Source organism: Alexandromys fortis, unplaced genomic scaffold (assembly GCF_014885135.2).
Source record: "Alexandromys fortis isolate MF-2015 unplaced genomic scaffold, M_Fortis_MF-2015_v1.1 scaffold_3, whole genome shotgun sequence".
NCBI lineage: Eukaryota > Metazoa > Chordata > Mammalia > Rodentia > Cricetidae > Alexandromys > Alexandromys fortis.
The window spans coordinates 26,550,539-26,569,412 of NW_026067909.1; the positions used below are offsets into that span (position 1 = coordinate 26,550,539).

General features: G+C 49.4%; 1 protein-coding gene across 1 annotated transcript in view; it reads right to left on the reverse strand.

The window, feature by feature from the left end:
- Nucleotides 1-18,874, reverse strand: part of Myom2 (myomesin 2) — a 71,689-nt gene that overhangs the window by 49,243 nt on the left and 3,572 nt on the right. The window contains exons 3-7 of the mRNA XM_050137169.1: nt 10,453-10,570; nt 8,475-8,627; nt 5,396-5,534; nt 5,106-5,263; nt 4,100-4,192 (exon numbers count right to left, since the gene is read on the reverse strand). Coding sequence (XP_049993126.1) covers nt 4,100-4,192; nt 5,106-5,263; nt 5,396-5,534; nt 8,475-8,627; nt 10,453-10,559 — 650 coding nt within the window. The 5' untranslated portion in view covers nt 10,560-10,570. The remainder of the gene's footprint in view (nt 1-4,099; nt 4,193-5,105; nt 5,264-5,395; nt 5,535-8,474; nt 8,628-10,452; nt 10,571-18,874) is intronic.

An 18,874-nucleotide genomic window follows, 5' to 3' on the forward strand; every position in this document is an offset into this window, starting at 1 on the left:
CCTCATCTTTAGATGTAATCCCTCCCCAAAGGTACCTATATTTTAAATTCCTAAAATGCTTCCTAAGGGTGACTTTGATGACCAAAATGAAGCAATGTATTTGAAAAGCTTTTACACTTTTATAAATAAATTATAAATATGAATATCAAGCTTATCATCGTCAGTTATAATGCATTAGCTCAATCACTGAGTCCAAAAAGAGTCCTCCCACTCTCTCCTGTACGAAGTTTTCTTTCTTTGCCCAAAGTCCTCCAAACATCAGGGCCTTCCAATCCCCCGAACCGTTTCTGAGTAAGGAAGAGCTGACGTGGCACAGGAAGAGAACAAAGCTTGCCGCAGAACAGACCGCAGGAGAGAGGAAAGAAGCGCTGCTGTGATCCGGCCTCAGGCCACCTCCCTGAAACTCCCAGCTTTCCCCAAGCTGACTGAGACATGCAGATGGGACAGCGCCACCTAACGCATTAGCACTGATTAGCTCCTCCGTTCACCCATTAGCACTTGGAGCACAAGGGCCCAGAGTTAGAAGGTCTGATGGGAGAAGCGTTTCTTCCTCTGCAATAACTACTGCTTAGGAAAGCCGGCCTGGGAGGCAGCCCGGCTCGGGAGAAGGCCCGGCTGGGGAGACAGCCGGCCTGGGAGGCAGGCTCCAGAGCTTTCTTCCCGCCGGATAGGAAACCTATGACAAATATGACAGCTGTTCCCCAGAATCAGGTGCACCCAGGTGACTACTGGGTAGGCAGGGTGCAGGTTACAATTTCTAGTATCTTCCTTCATCTTGTCCATTATACTCTTTGGTGTTTTTGGTCCCTACAAAACTCTGAAACAGGGATAAGGATATAAATAATAAGTGAGTAACCATCCTTGTATAGAAGTGAACCCTGGAATATTCCACCACTACTGAATGTAGTAGAGCTGTAGGAAGCGGTTCCTAATGGGACGCAGGGTGGTTCTGGGAACTCTACCAAACCCTGATTTCAGCCAAGTCTAACTGGGAGACAGTGAACTATGACCCCATCCCCACTAGTCCCAGGGGACCTTCCCTCCCTTCTGCTCCTCCAGACCCAAAGGGAACGTTCAGCAAACCTAGAGTCTAATTCTAGCCTTTGCTTCATGCTGAGAGAACTCTGCAAGGGTTTTACTTTCTGTTTGGACCGATTCCCAGAACAGGAAGGTTTTCTTTTGGTCTCAATTTTTACTTGCATGGGACCTCTTCTGCCTCTCGAAATCTCAGTGTAAAAGCATCTCAACACAACTTCCTATGGGAACTAAATGCAATTGTATCTTCGCTAAAGATTAATGGACATCATAAATGGATTCCTCGTTGGTAGACAACACTCGGGGTCCTTAAACAGTAAGCGATGTAGAAATCAGACTTAGCACATACTCTTAGCTCAGAGCTTAAACACCAAAGTCAAAGAGTGAATCAGAAGAGAAGTGTAGTCATGAAAATGTTCTGCAAAGCAGGGATGACAGCGGTGCCACTAATAAGAAATGAGAACGGACTGTTCTAAGTGCCCCTCAGAATAAGAGAGCAGTAAAAAGCCTTTGGGAATAAAAAGGAGGCTCTCATTATGGGTGGCCAGAGGAAAACACACATATAACAAGTTAAAGTTCAAATAGAGTAGTGCCGAGGAGCCTGTTCGCTTTTAAGTGTCTGAAGAATCCAACTACAGGAGCCAAAGAATATTCATAGGAGCAAATGTCATCTCAGAATGCAAGGAAAAGCTCATTCCACAGCCAGCTAGAGAGACGGGCAAGGCATTCCACACCCTGGAGACGCCCCGGATCAGATGATCTGTAGCTCAGCACTTTGGAATGAACAGCTGAGTGAAGCTATAATTTGTGGGGTTTCCCATTGCTCTTTTCTTGAAGAACATGAAATTCTCTTGATCTGCTAAGACAACCAAACCCCCCAGCAGGGAGGGAAAAGAAAGAAAGAGACAGAGACAGAGACAGAGAGAAGAGATGCATTGGTCTTGGTAAGTCAAGAGACTCGTGTTTCTGGATCATTCCATCATGACCTACCAGGGCCAACTGACTTAGATCCTTCTGGGTGTTTCTTCACTGCTGAAAGCTGATATTATTCTGGGTGTAAATCTTGAATGCTGCCAACATTGGGTAGGGATGTGACTATTTCCACACTTGATAAAGAGAAAACACTTCTTGATGAAAAGCTAACTGTTCATTCAAAACAACCTACGCAGGCCTGCCGGTCAGAGCACACTCTGCCCAGGGATGTACTGCCAGGTTCCCTGACATCAAAGTCTTCCTGAGAAAACTGGCATTGGCTTACTGCCCACTGATCCTTTCTGCTGTCCAGAGAATGTCCCTGCTCTGGAGACTTGCCCACCCTCTGATTGCTGCTTTGGATCCCTGCTCACCCACTGGCTTCTCCCTACACTACATGCTTCTACCAGGAGCACCTGAGTCTACCTGCTGCATAGGTAGACTGGATCCCTCTGGATAACCTCTGGATAACCCTGGATCCCTTTAGATACCCCAAATTCCTCTAGATCCCTCTGGATCCCTCTAGATCCCCCCAGGCTCCTCTAGATCCCTCTGGATCCATCTGGATCCCCCAAACCCCTCTAGATCCTTCTGGATCCCTTTATATGCCCCAAATCCCTCTAGATCCCTCCAGATCCCTCTAGATCCCCCCGAATTCCTCTGGATCCCTCTGGATCCCTCTCCTCAGTCCCTGCCCCACAGTGGCTTCTTAATTCTTGAGTTGAAGCAAGAGCATGATGACAATGGTCCCCTTGGGCCCCTCCCACCCCAAGTCAAGAAGGATCCTGTCCACTTACTTCAACTTCTAAACAAAGCCAGCATCCTACCTGCCCTGCTGGTTCCCTGGTCTCCAGGTCTATCTCTGGCCTCCGTCCTCCTCCCTCCTGTAGCCCCAGCGCCTGTGAACCATGAGACATCGCTGGAGATCCTTCACCCAAACACCACTTCCCACCTAGCAGCCTCTCACCTTGGACACTCAAGCTGCATCTTCCCAAGCCAGTTGGCCCTGGTCCTCCTTTTGCTATGGTCTGCCACCCTAAGCCCAGTTCTCCCCCTCGCCTACCTGTTATTTACCTATTCTGAATAGGAGACACCTTCTGGATACCTAGCACAGTACCTGGCACTCAGTGGGCTATCAATGGATGACTGAAGAAACCAACCAGCTCTGAGGCCAGGAGGTGGAGCTTATGGGGGGCAGGGTTTCCAGCTTAGTAGAGATTACATAGCTGTGGAGGAGTGACATTTGTACACTGCGGGCTTGAGGGAGGGGCCCACAGCCCTGCAGGACACAGGGACTGCACTACCTTGTCCTCTGGCCACCAAGATGAGCCCAGAGAAGGGACTGTCTCTCCCACAAAGAGGAACGAGTCACAGGAAGCAGATGGAAGGAAGAAGAAAAGCTGGGAAGCAGAAAGGAGAAAGCCAGGGCCAGGGTCTGACAGAAAGGCTTCCAGTCCAAACAGGCTCCTCCTGGAGCAGGACCGCAAGAGCAAAACCCTTCACTTCAACCCCTGCGTCCATCCTAATGGAGGCCCTCATCCATCTTCATCAGGGACAAGCCTAAACTCATCAAGATTCCCGCTAGGTGGGTTTATCCAGAACCCTTCCCAGAAGCCTCCAGCTGCCATTTTCTGTCTATGGACCCCACCCTGACCTTGGCTCTGGTGTCCTGCTCCAGGTCTGCCTGTCCACTGTGGCTATCACTGCATGGGTCTCCACTGCCATCGGAATCATGGCTCCTTCATCAAAACCCAACGTATAAAACATTTTCATTAAAACATTTTTAAAAGAACATGTTTTTGTTCTAAGCTAACATTGAGGCACGGGCAGAATAAGCCTGCCTGTATGCACCTGTATGTCTGAGTGTAGTATGTGTGTGTCATTACGTGACTCTTCCAGTCACACCTGAGATTACATTCACACTTAAGTCTCAGTCAGTCGGGCTGGCCTAGACGCCCCAGACTCTCTGCCTCAGCCTCCTGAGGGCAGGGTTGAGGGCTTTACTGCCTCTCCCAGCCAGCTTCCACTGTCTTTGGAGTTTGTCCTCAATCATAGGATGAGACCCCAGTACACACTGGCTGTAGCCCCTCACCTGTTGATCTCCAGGGTGTGTACGCCATACCTGCTCTCAATCCGGTACTTCCCTGGCTCACCTGCCTGGCAGATCAGACTGCCATCTTTGTACCTGGTGGGGGGAAATATTCACTTTAGTGTAACAGCAGACATACTTCTGCAGTTTAATCCCAACCTCCTTTGTGCTCTGAGAAACATCTGCTCCTCTCTCCTCTGCCCATTAATGCAAAACACTCTGGAGTTGTCTTTCAAGAAGAGGTAGGAATTGTAACATTCAAACAGACAGAACCCCATATACCCGCCTGAACCTCTTATGAATTCAGAAATTATCATTCCAATTAAAAAGAAACACAGGTGATGCTAGACAGGTCCCAGCCTGTCCCATCGGGCCACACTGCAGCTGGAACACATGAAGAGAAAGTCACAGAGTGCATGAAGCCCTAGTCCTGGAAGTTCCAGTCCCAGCCTGCAAAACAGAGCTCCCCACCACAGGCTGTTACAGTTGGCCAAGCCTTAGAACACTCCCTCATCTCTTAACACCGTGGATGAGCTGAGCTTCAAGGTTGCTAGACTCCTGTGAGAGATCTCAAGGGGATTTACACAGCAATCTGCGATTTCCACAGCAGGAGAACAAGGAGGGTCTGCGGACCTTAAAGATTTAACTCGAATTTAAAAACTACTATTCATATCTACAGCTTCCCTCCATGAATCCTCCTGTGATTAAAGCAGATACATGGGCTCTCTGGACAAGGTCAACAATGAAGCCAGTACACAGACAACAGCCACGACAACAAACACACATTCCTATTCTGGGAGCTAACCCGTCAACAAAATCTTCTGAGAGAGTCGCCAGGGCAGTGTCCCTAACATTTGAATGATCGAGCATTAACTAGATAGGCATTTTGAATGTTGCGCATGCGTTTCCCTCAGGGACTTCCATAGGTCTACGGGACAGGCTCTGAGGCGTGTATGCCTTTCTCACACACAGTTCTCAGAGGAAAGCAGCCCTGCGTGCGGTCGCTCACCATTGCACGACGGGCGTGGGGAATCCTTGCACAGTGAAACAGAGCTTCACGGACATCCGCTCCCAGATGGTGTGGGACCTGAGCCTCACCAGGATCTCAGGGGCTCTGCTCATCCGGTCTTCGAATGAGTGTCTCTCCCAGGCTAGCTTGTCGTCCACCTGCCAGGAAGAAGCAAGGATGGTCAGGGTGGGCATGGCAAGAGTATCGCTCTAGCAGAGAAGCATTAAACCACATGCATGCATGCAAACTCTCCTTCTCTGAACCCTAAGGAGCTATGGAGGTCCTCCTACCATCTGCTCCAGAGAGTACTTGTCCAGCTTGTCACGAGCTAGTGACCGTGCCAGGTGGACATTCTCCTCCAGCTGGGCCAGCTCAGTGAGGAAACGCTGTCTCTTAGCTTCTCCATAAGAAGCCTCTAGGGAGCGGTACCTACGAGAGCCCAGAAACTCTGTTAGTCATAGGACATGTGACAAGACTCTGTGGCACTGACAGACCAGACTGATCCTCTCCGGCTACCCATCCCTCAGTGTGAAGGGGAAAAAAGAAAAGAAGACAATGGAGGGAAACAAAGCAACCTTTTCTACTTAGTTTTGCCTCTTGCTTTTCAGAGAGCATTAAGGGCACACAGGAAGTTACAGAGGACAGCAGGTGTGTGGTTTATTAATATAGATATGCACAGGGCACATCTCTTGCTTTCTTGACATGAGAGACCGGACTAATATACTTGGCCACTCCTTAGAGTCCTTCAAGAGCATGTATGTATATAGGGGTGCTTGGAAGGGTCCCTGCATGTAGAGGGTGAGGGGTCATAAACAATGAAGAAATACCAGTCTTAATCCTGGGAAGTCAGAGTCAGCCCTTTCTACCAAAGCGAAGGACCAATATGTACCAGACTGTACTAAGGCCTGCAAGGAATGATAAGAACTTTGATAACAATTAGGGCTGGTTGAAAGTGGTAGCACGTAGTGAAAGACCGAGGCTCCCATCAGGGCTCAGCAGGGCCCACTCATCCTCTGCAGCTACCCTGCAATGCGATGGTTTCAGCTCCCTGGACCCCGGGATCACACACTTGCCACCCATTCCACTTATGGAGGAAGCAGCGATCTCAAGATCTGACATGGCAAAGATACCCACATGACTGATGGGAGTAAAATATGATTCCACGGGGGACAGTGGAGTGAGCAGAGGGCTGGCCAACCCCACACCTGCAAGCCTGTACCTACCACGAGGACTGATGTTTACCTTAGGCTAAGAGGTGCCATCGTAACTCAAACCCAGACTCAAAGTGAGAGAACCCAGTGCAAAGGGTCTGTGTGTCATGAAGATATCCATCCGCTGAGACTGTCCCCAAACCGGGTGGGATTCATAACCAACATGCCAACCATTCCAGTTAATGATGTCCACTTTCCTCATCCGACAGTGGGGACACCGAGGGACATTTATTATGTTCAAAGGCACACTGATATATAATGGATGGCCACACAGCGGCATGGCTCAAATGTCCAATGTATAGTCCCCAAACTTAAATATAATCAGAAGACATCTTTCCAAAAATGAACATTTAAAACTTAAGAGTGTGTATGTCCCATGTAGCCCAGGTTGACATGAAAGTCACTGTAGAGCCCAAGATGACTTGAACTTCTGATCCTCTTGCCTCTACAAGTTGCTGGGAATTTAGTCATGTACCATACGTGGTTTATGTGGGACTCGGAATGATACTCAGAGCACCACAGATGCTAAGCAGGCACTCCCCCCCACACACCCACCAACAGCCCCACCCAACACAGCTTATACTCTGAAGTCATTCTTTAACATCAGAAGCCCTCGCTTTATAATAAAAATTAATTTATACAATATTCATAGTACAATATACCTAAAGCATTGATAAGCTAATTTGTTTGTAAGAAAAAGATGAATAACATTCATACTTATAAGTCCACATATATAATATTCTTCAGCCCTGTCCTTTGAATGAACTATTAAGGTATAACACATTATGTAAACGAAGTCCTTAAGTCCTTAAACTTAGGTTTAAATCCTGTGGGTCCTTAAACAGTGTCCAGTTAGGATTCCATGGAGAGCTGTTACCTTGCTGCAAGACCTGAACTTCATCATGTCACGGTTGGACTACTCTCGGATGAAGTTCTTTGTAAGTGCTACTAAATTCGGTACATTTTATTCTTTGTTGTTGGTGGTGGTAGCTTGGTTTTGGCTTTTTGAGACAGGGTTTCAGGGTTTCTCGGTAGCTTTGAAGCCTGTCCTGGAACTAGTTCTTGTAGACCTGGCGGGCCTCGAACTCAGAGATTCGCCTGCCTCTGCCTCCCGAGTGCTGGGATTAAAGGTGTGCGCCACCACCGCCCGGCTGCATTTTATTCATTAAATACACATTTTAACTAACTAAACGGGAGTGTGAGGATTACTACAAGTATGCTTAAAAATAATCATAACTTTGACATGGCTGAGAATTCTTTGTCCCTGGATGTAAAAGAATTTAACATGCCAGGAATCTAAAAACACCAGGAATCTTGCTTCCACCTCGCTTGTGTTACAGCTCTACAGTGGATCGTTGTTACTGAAGAACTGTACTTTGCAAACGACTGAAAAGGAGACTGTCCGCTGAGCTTCCCACCGTTAGTCCATAGGATCTCTGGAAACTGAAGGGCATTACAGGTGGTTGTGAGCCTCCTGGGAATCAAACTCGGCTCTCCTGCAGGAGCAGCAAGAGTCAACTACTGAGCCGTCCCTCCAGACCTACCCGTGTTTTTCTTGAAAGACTAATGTACGGCCACCAGCTGTTGCTCCATCACTTGGATTTTGTAACTGTAGGATTGACATTCTGGCCGGTCCTTCTCTTTCCTATGACAGGGCACCCTCATGAGCCAGATCCATTGACATCTAAGATACGATGATTTATGGAACCCTTCATAGCCCTTGGTGTCCACAGAGACAGCTGTTTAAACACTGGCTGCCTCCTCAGAAGATGACCTTGCTCCAAGGGACAACAGCCCCGGAGGCTGTGATGGAAACTCAGCCGTGGAGCGGAGGCTCCTGATGACTTGGAAAGGCAGGGATCTGAGTGCAGAAGGTAAGCCAAAACCGCATCTCAGCCCTGGACAGCAATGATGGAGATGCCGTCCCAGTTCCTTGTGTGTTGGGACTGACGTCAAATGGTAAAGAGCAAGTGAGTGATTGGAAGAACTCAGTTTTGCTTACAAGCAACCCGGCTTCTGCCTGCTGGGCCTCCCCAGCTAGTACCCCCTTGCCCTTCTCTGCCCCAGGTCACCCAGCCCACATGTGAATTGGAGGCCCGCACTTAGAAGCACGGGAACTATGGACTGCTGTGGCGGAGGGAGGACGCAAAGCAATTACCTGTTCTCCTTTTCAACTTCCTCCTCGTCTGAGGCGCTCACCCGCTTTGCGCAGAGCCTGCACACACCCCCAGTGGAGCTCTGACTGGAAGCTCTCTGTGAAGAGGACCTCTCTGTGAGAGACCTCTCAGATGACGACTGGGTGGTTGCTCGCCTGGACAAACAGTGAAAACAATTAGGATGTGCTGGAAATCACTAACACTTATGCTAACACACACAGTTTCCTTTCTACACACCCATCCCTCCCTACAGCACACACACGTGCACCCAAAGCATGCACACACAAGTCACACATATGTACATGTATGCCCATAAGTAGTCCATACAGATGCACCTGGGCATGCGTCATGCATGTGTGCGCATACATACCACATACAGAGGCACATACATATACCAATAAATACTACACAAACATAAGCAGGAACATGCATGGTCATGGACACACACATACCCACACATCTATACTAGTGCAGACACACATATATATTGATATATACATATGCAATCACAAGCACACATATGCATGAGTACACCTAAACCCAAGCCTGCATATTTGCATCTGGTACTCTCCCTCGGTCTGCAAACCACCTCTGAGAAACACCCCCTGCCAAGCTCCCTAGAGCTGGTGGATCCCCTTCTCTGCCAGCCATTCCTGAACCATCCCTTTTGTTTTTCAGTCAAGACGCCGAGTGTAGATGTTGGTGTGTGAGGGGGTGAAGGTGATATGCCTGTGTTCGTGTGTGTGTGTGTGTATGTGATGTGTTTACGTGTATAGTATGTGTGTATGTGCGTATGGTGTGTGTCTGTGTTCGTGTTTGTGTGTGATGTGTTCATATGTAAGGGGTGTGAGTATGTGTATGGCATGTGCCTGTGTTCATGTTTGTGTGTGATGTGTTCATGTGTGTGTATGGTGTGTGTGTGATGTGTTCATATGTATGGTTTATGTGTGGTGTGTGTGTGTAGTGTATGTGGTGTGTGTGTGCCTGTTATGTGTGTGCATAGGTGTATGTGGTGGGTGTGTATGTATGTGTATGTGTCTATGATGTGTACCTGTGTTCATTTTTGTGTGTAATATGTTCATGTGTATGGTGGGTGTGTGTGTATGTGTGATGTGTGTGTGTAGCATGTGAGTGTGTGTTTGTGCCTGTATGTGTGCATATATATGTGTGGTGTGTGTGTATGCACAAGTGTGTGGTGTGTCTGTGTTTGTGCATCTGTGTGTGTGTGTGTATGTGTGTGATAATCTCTGTTGAGATGGGCTGCAAATGTTTGGCTTTGTTTATAACAAGGGATGGCAACTAAATGAACGCCACCGGCACTTCTAAATATAGGGTGCTGGTGACATGGGGCAGGAACCCGCAGCAGCAGCCGGCCAGACTCAGAGGTCCCTTCCTGCTCACCGCCCTCTAATCAGCCCATTGAAGCTGTAGATAGGCCGGCTGCCACTCCAACAGTGCCAGGGAGGCACGAGCCGCAAGCTGGAGGAGACCTCGTCCTTCAGGAGCTGGGCCAGAGATGAAGGGGGCCGAGGGGGTCTAGATTCCGGCTGCACTGGGCAGGGGGGATGGACTGCTGAGGTAGCAGAGCTGTGGTCAGAACAGACTTCATTTCCATCTTTGCTCTGCCCCCTACGAACCCTGCCATTGCTCTTCCCACTGCTTTCCTCCTTGTCCCATAGTGTGTGTGATTCTTTAAGTCCCGCAAGTCAGTGGGCTTGTCCTGAGTAACCTTGGGCATCTCCACCAGGGTCAGCCCACAGGCCCTGCAGGATACAAAACTCCATGCAGCCAAGCCATGCAACCCAGGCAAACTTTAGTCTCCAAAGGGATGTGTATATCAGGGATGCAGTCTTCCTGCTTTCAGACACCCCTCAAACCCTTTCACCTCCAGATCTCAGGGAATTACACAGTTTGGAGCCAGCAGACATCAGAGCTACGCATTCAGCATTCAGGAAGCCTAGCCAGCACCTGTCTACTTACTTTTTGGATGCATACTGGTCCAGGAGGTACCTGGTTTGAATGTTTCGATATGACTGGTCGAAGTGCTTGTGTCTTTTCTGATAGAAAGGGACCGCCACCAGGGACATTCTGAGTGCTCCTAAGAGAGAAAGGAGCATAAGTCAGGACCTGTGGTGTCTGCTTCACCTTCTACATCATTCCGAGGGAGAGGGGAGGAGCTGGGGAAATGGCTCTGTGAAAAGGTGCTTGCTATGCAAGCAGGAAGCCCTGCAAAGGATCCCCAGCACCCATGGGAAGACTCGGTCCTACATCCCTTTAACTCTAGGGCTGGAGGTGGAGGAGTGGAGAAAGGAAGGGTCCAGGAGCTCATTGGCCTAGAAGTCCAGAGATCAGTGATCTCTGGGTTCAGTGAGAGACCTGCCTCATAGTAAGGTGGAGAATAATTAAGAAGGGCACCTGACACTGATTCATTGATTTCTGTCCCCACCTGCACACATCACACAGAGAGAGAGAGAGAGAGAGAGAGAGAGAGAGAGAGAGAGAGAGAGAGAGAGAGAGAGAGAGAGAGGAGAGGAGAGAACAGGTACACACAGACAGACAGGCATACACACAGACACAGATAGACACATACAGACACAGAAATGCACAGACAGACAGACATATTCAAGGATAGACACAGAGACAGACATACACAGACACACAGAGAAAAAGTAAGCTGTAGCAGATACACACAGACAAACACACAAACACGACAGACACATACAAGCACAGAAGCACACACAGAGACATGCACAGAGAAAGAGAGGCACAGACAGACAGACACACATAGACACAAAGGCACAAACAGATGTATACAGACACACACACACACACACACACACACACCAGAAAGGCTATACTGATTCAAAAGGGGGGATGGGGAGGATTGCACAGATAGAAATAATCTTCAGATATAATCATGAAGTCCACAGAGTTCTCTGAAACCCAGTTTTAATTTTTGTCGGCTTCCATGAAAACCAGAAAATGCGCCTTTAATTTCTTTCTTAACGTCAGTTATAGACTGCCTACTGTGCTTGGAGCAATACACAAAGCAGTGCGAGTAAAGACGATAAAAATAATTTAAACAGATTAGGGGAGTAAACAAATGCTTGACATGACAGGAGCCAGAGGCCACACAGAGATAGAGAGTCCTGCAAAAGAGGAGAGAGGGCAGCCAGCGAGGCTCCCAGCAGGGCACATGTGGGAAGGGCCCTGGGGGTGACTAGGCCAACAGACAGAGGTCAGGTGGCAGGGAGAGTTCTGAAGTGTGAAGATGGAAACATGGCGTACAGCAGGGCATTGTTCTGGAAAGGCTGTGGCCACTCCAGAAACTTCCTATGGCTGACCCAGGGGTCTCGGGAAATTACTAACCCCCCGATGTCTCCAAGAGTCAACTGAAGTCATGAGCCCCGGGCTTCTGCATCCGAGGCAGATACAAAAAGGGACAAACCAAGACAGCAGTGAAACCCCAGGGTCTGAAAAAGTGAGCAAGTCTTGGTGGAATTCTCCTGAGAGAGCAATGAGAGATTTTGGAGCATTGCTGGAATTATACGTCTTCATCTAGTGCACAGATTCACCCCAAGTAAATAAAATTCACACCTGGCCTCTTTGGTCATCTCTACACAGTCACTCAGAGACAGCGCTCCTCTGTCTCTGTGAGCTCAGTTTCCCAGGCCTGAGCTCTGCGTCTGCTCTGTTTAGAGCCCACAGCACGGCCACGAGACTGCCACTCAGATGAAATGACCAGAGTGGGCTCAGCATGGAAACCTGAGGTCTCAGAGAAGAGACTGCCCTCATTCCAGTCCTCCTCATCTATAGTACAAAATTCACCACACCGCACAATTTACCCTGTAATCAATTCCAGTTACGACCGTGGGATCGCAGAATCACAGAGCTGAGAAAGATGCTGGGGAGCATCCAAACTCAGGCCAGCCCATCCCCCACCCCCAAGGTCGGTAAACTTCTGTCTTAGGGCCCCTTATGCTTTGATACACTAGCATATGTCAGTAACCTCTTCTCAAAAAATCTACAAGTCAACCAAGCATCTCCCAGAGGCTTCCACAGAGTGTGCCACCATCCACTGGTTGCAAAAGTGTAAAAAGACATTGTGCCCTAAGGGCCACACAGAACCAACCCAGCTAGCCTTCAAGGAGAACTCAGAGGTCAGGTGCCAGGCTCCCTGCGGCCAAACCCTGCCTCCAGCTCTGTGGTGCAGTCTTGGGGCTTATTCCTAATCTCTCCAGCTCTGATATTCCACACTGAATCTATGTAGCAGCTGGCACTGTGTTTGGTACAGCGTGCCAAACAGCAGACTCCATGGCTGTCTCTGTCAAGGGTCATTGTGACACCGAACCATGAAGACAGGAAGAGGTACCCCTAAAAGACCCTCTCACTTTAACATGGGGCCACCTTGACTGTATCTCAGCAGGGTGATCCCCAAGAAAGATCTGCTGCCCATGACTGCATGTGCCATCTCCAGAGGCGTGCATACATGGCGACTAAAGATAGCCTTGCATTGCAAAGATAACCACCCTTAAGCTAGCTTACTCCCTAGGCTGCTTCCCTAATCCATCTGCCCTGATGGCTTATAATTCTTCATCAGAAACATAGAATATCACATCATTCTATATGCTCACTTACATATGTGTTCATGCAACATTAACTTCCAAACTGTCTTTTACAAAATGATCTCCAAATGCATGCCCTAGTAGCACCGTCCATGAAAGAAGGCCTAAGCACACTCCACTTAAAAGCATGCTTCCGTGTGGAATGTAAAATGACAAGAGTCCCTATATCTCAATGGCCTTCTTTCCCTTGACTAGTCTGAATGTCCCACTCAACGCTACAGGCACAGACGGCAACCGCACGCAGCACGGTATATCTCTGACGCTACCAGAGGGCCTGGGATTCTTCAAACACTTCATGTGTGAGGAGTACACACTTTGTAGTGATCAGCCAGGCACCACCTGCCTTAAGTGGTCACGTTTCCCGGGCCCCTCGCTCTGACACACAGACCCGCTGCAGACACGTCCCCGGGGTGCCTTTGACAAGGGCAACGGCACTTTAGCACACTTATCCTTACACTTTGTCCCCCTGATGCCATCAATGGCGGGAGTCAAGGGCTTTCCAAGAACAGGCACTCCCCACCATACACCTATGTCAAACTGCAGCCTCTGGGGGCAACTGACATGTGACCCCCCCCCAACGCCGACTCTAAGACTGCCGAATTCTAGGAAGGACGCACCTTAGATTTCACATGTCAGCTGGAGCAGTGCACCTGAGCGCTGTGCCTGGGACCCTCGGCTCCACCTGCCTCCTCAGACTGTTACCAGTCCCATGGCCAGCAAGACATATGACATGAAAGGGAGGCCTCATGAAACCCAGGTCCAATGTACACTGCCATTGCTGTCTCCTTAGGACTTCTTGCTTCAGAACTGCCCTGAGGATGCTGGGTTCCCAACCCCATCTCTGTTGAAGCATATACCTGTGGCCCAGACTGGAAACTGAGGCCACCGTCTGGGAGTATAAGGTGCAGGGAGGTGAAGGAGTCCTTGGGGAGCCCACCCAGATTCACACCACTGCTGTCCTCCTTCAGAAATCCTTGAAGTGACCCCACATACCCAAAAAGATGAGGAGCACCTCTTCTCCAAAGGGCAGGTTCTGCTGATCCCCTGGAGTTCAGAAGCACAGAGAGGCTTTGGTTCTGGGAACTCCAAGGCCTGAACCCTCACAGCGTCAGGCTACTGTGTGATCCACACTGTAAAACCAGGGGACTGAACTAATGCCAGGAATATTCCCCTAAATACCCCTTGCCTCCAGGAGTGTATGTCCGTGGCTGTACGTAACTGGCACCAGAGACCATGCGGACCAGTAAGGCTGAACCCTCTCAGATGAACAAGCCCTGCCTGAAGGACTGGGGCATTCCAGCAGAGCCAAGACACCAGCTGCTCCTCTGACCACTCCCAGACACTTTCCGCCTCAGCCCAGCTCTGGAACTACACCCGCGAGGCTCCTGACATGTTTGGGAATTATGACACCACCATGAAACTCGAGCCTGTCCCCAGCACCAGGCCTCCGTGTTGGTGATGCATCTTGTCCGGGGGCCCTCGCTGCAAGGAACAGAGGGAACAAACTCTTTTGTGTCGCTAAACACGGTTTTAGTTTGTGAAGATGTTCCAGGTTGAAAGCATTTCCTCTTAGGCAGTTAAAGAAATTATTTATACAGCTAAAAATGCCAAAGTTCATAACACATGGGATGAAAATAATTCAAGGAGGAAGAGAAACAGCTAACACAGTGTAGACAAAAAAAAAAAAAAACAAACAAACAAACAAACAAACAAAAGCCCTGAGTTCATGAGATAAATTTTTTCCCAGTTCGTTCATATTAGGACCTATTTAAAGGGTTTTCAAAATGACTTAGGGACACTGAGAATCAATCAAACATGGCTGGGTTTTGCAGGGCTCCTCCTTTGAAAGCCTTGGCATAAGCTACAGAAGGGTCCAACTTCGTATGCACAATGCGCTCAGCTGTCTGTGAAGGCTTGCTGGCTCCCCATAAAACTTCAACAATGTTGAATTTGACACAGAAGGTGGTCCCAGGCAGCTCCCACTTGGACAAGCCTTACAGCAACCCACAGCACCGCCCTACTTCATAAAGGGAAATTAAGTCCGCAGTCATGAAAGCCTCACTGAGTTCTAGTGACAAGCTCCCCTCGCTCCCTGGTTCCTGTGAGTTTGTCACAAACGTGCTGCAGATAAGATCTAACATCCTTCCAGAGCCTTCGGCTGCTCACCCTCACTTCTGCTCCAATCTTCCTTCGCAGAGCTAGAAGTGCCAGGCACTGAGCTCATGGGCACAGCATCTCCAGAGGGCACATGGAGTTGGCTTGGGCTCCAGCCCTTGGCTTCTAGGACAGGTTTTTATCTGGGGCCCCCATTTACTCACTACCACCTCTAAGTGTCTTGGTTCCACGTGCCCTTTGCTTCCTGTTTTTAGTGCACTCAGAAGGGAAGGAATGTGGGGCAGGTGACAGGGAGGGCTGAGGTTCCAGCCCTCGAATGCACTCAGATGCAGCAGGAGCCCCTTTCCCTCCTGGCAGGCGCAGCTCTCTGCACACAGCGCCACATGCACAAGACATGGCGCCGGCGACCTGCAGGATCTAAACTCCAAATGTACAAGCAAAGGAAACCCAACAACCCACAACTGCCCTTTCACTGAAAATGCCTGAACCTCCCACCCAGTCCTGCCCAAGATCTGAGCTGAATGCCCGGTGTTTCTCTGCCCTCTACCCCAACAAGAATGTCTCCTTTGTCTAGTCCGTGCTCTCCTCCTCCCTTCATCTCAGATCCTTTGTAAGAACCTCAGACTTCAAATCAATCAGCAGACTCAGGAAAAGGGTAGGAAACCCAAGGGGCACAACCTACCTTGAAAGGGGGCACAACCTGCCTTGAAGGGGTGTCAGATTATACCACAACAAGTCCAGAACATAGGGGTAATGCCTAGGCGTGTAGCTCAGTCGGTAGAGCATGCCTGGAGCCCTGGGTTGGATCTCCAGCACAGCAGAAAGCCTGGTGGCACACACCTGTGATTCAAGAACTCTGAAGCTCAGGAGACAAAAGCAAGAGAATCACAAGTTCAAGGTCACCCTTGGCTACCTCACAAGTTCAAGGTCATCCTTGGCTACCTCGTAAGTTCAAGGCCAGCCTGGGACGCGTGACACCCCCCCCTTTAAAAGTGAGGCGGAGAAGGAAGGGAAAGGAAGTGAAGGAAAGGGGAACAGGAGTGGATAGGGGAGGAAGAAAAGGCAGGGCGTGGGGAAGGATCCAGGCTGAGTCTAGCAGAGTCCAGTCAAAGACAGGCACACCTTGGGTGGAATCCCTTGATTTGTCCTATCAGGAATATCTGCAGGTAGCAATTTGCTCTGAACTTGGCCGCACGTGAAAGCAAATGCAGCTGCAGCGTGCTCTGTGGTCTCCCAAAAACTACATCTGAGGAAAGGAAAAAGACTCACCCAGAGGAGAAGAGCCTGAGCAGAGAAAACGACAGGCAGAAGGGTTTCCCAGACACTGGCTCCGGTCAGCAGAGCTAATTTCTCCCCGCAAAGCTCTGAGCTTCCCCTCCCATTTATGGCCAGAGGAGGTGCTATATTTAGGCACAGGGCTGCCTCTCCCAAACCCATACCTGTATCATAAATCACTGGCCTGCTCACTAGAGAGGGAGCACCAGATGCAAGGGGGCAACTCAAGCTAGGAAGTCAAAGGTGTCAGTACCGCGTCCTAGGGTGTTCCACTCTTTGCCCCTCTGGCTACTGCTGGGAAGAGAGAGCAGACTCTGGTGTTGCCTCTACCCAGATTCAGGCACAGGATCTGAGAGTCAGACCCAAATTCTCGGGCAAGTTTTCTCATTCACTGAAGGCCTCTGGACATGTGCCATGGGGCCTCTCTACCTGAGCATCCGCAGATGACATGCAGGTCACCTGTTAGCCAGAGCACCTAGAGGCAAGGGTGCTATTGCTAGGGAAGGTGGCAGCTCCATGCAATTTCAGTTTGTGTGTGTGTGTATGGGTGTGTGCATGCGTGCTTGTGTGCGTATGTATGGGTGTGTGCGTGCGTGCATGTGTGTATGCATGCGTGAGTGAGTGCATACATGCATGCGTGAGTGCATGCGTGCGTGCGTGTGTGTGTGCGTGTGTGTGTGTGTGTGTGTGTGTGTGTGTATGTGTTGATTTAAAAACTACTCCAATCTGGCTGTGACTTTGTGGCTTTATTAGGGGAGACTCTAACAGGAGCTACCCACCTGAGTGGGGACAGCCTGTGGGGCAAGCCCAGTCTTATTTAAGGTCCTCACACTGTGCCGCATCATCTGACCTGCGGGGATGACAGCGAGTGTCCATCTCTTCACACAGCATGTGTCCAAGTATAAATAACAGCGTGCCCCTGGCGTGGTCATCCTGCCAAGAAGAGGACTCTGGAGGGACGGCTGTCGCTTGAGGTCTCCAGCCGGTCGGCCCCGCAGAGCTCTGAACTGCTGCCTTAGATTGTGGGCAGCAGCAACCACCACCTAGAAGTCTGTTGTGAGAACTACGCTTGCAGATAACCTGAAGGTCTTTCAAGAAACCCATCTTCTTCCCACACCTGGCTTGAGGAACAAGCTAAGGCTCCGAAAGGCCTAAGGTAAAGATCACCACGGCCTCATCCAGAAGCCCCTTGGATTTTTAGTCAGTGAGTTGCGTACTTTTATTTTTGCGTCTTATTTTTCCTAGCACCCCAGTGGCCTACTATGTACATCCTGGTTAGTTCTCTTTCAACTTTACACAAGCAAGAGTCATTTGGGAAGACTGGCTCTCAGCTGAGAAAATGCCTCCCTAAGATTGGCCTACCGGCAAGCTTGTGGAACATTTTCTTAGTGATTGATGTGGGAGGGAACAGCCCATTGTAGATGGCACCACCCCTGGGCAGGAGTGTTAAAAGAGGGCTGGCTGAGCAAGTGATGGGGAACAAGCCAGTAAGCAACACCCCTCCACGGTTTCTACCTCAGTTCCTGCTCTGACTTCCTTTGACGATGAACTCTGATGGAGAACTAGGAGCTGACAAATTCTTTCCTCTCCAAGTCTTGTGTTTTATAACATGGTAATTATGCTTTATAACAGCCATAGAAACCATAACGAAGAGAGAAATGGGTACCAGGTTGTCGTGGGGAATTGCTGTGACAGACTTGACTATGTTTGGAGGGAGGATTGTGGAAGGGCTTTAGAACTTAGACCCAGTGTAGGGATAAGTCCCACCCCTTAGGGGGCGTGTTCGCCTCAGGCTAAAGTTCTCCTATAAAATTGGTGAGCGTGCTCCCAGCACTCTCTTCTGCTTTCCTGGTCTCCGCGGGAACAGTGGTTCTGTAAGTCTATTCCTCCATTAAAGCTGTCTATATTTTGACAATCTGTCTGCTTTCGCTTACGCCGTTACAACCCAGAAAAGCCTTTCCGTGCTAAGAGCTTAATGAGATATTGGAGGACTTGGAAGATAAACCCAAGAGCAGGGCAGATAGTAGAGGGTCGTCGCCTGAAGGTTCTACAGGGCAATTAGTGTGGTGCTTTGTGTTAAGAATCTGTGGTACCAGGTGGTGGTGGCGCACACCCTTAATCCCAACATTCAGAGGTAGAGGCAGGCAGATCTCTGAGTTTGAGGCCAGCCTGGTCTATGGAGTGAGTTCCAAGACAGGCTCCAGAGCTACAGAGAGATTTCCCTAAGTACTAAGGAACACGAATATTCAGGCCACAGTATGCTGTTTTTACACACGAGGGACCAGTTCTGTACTCCCCACCCTATATATCCAGACATGGTTCACTGCACCCCACTTGCATGTAATGTAGCTGCAGAAAGCACACTACATTGCTCCATTCCTACCCAA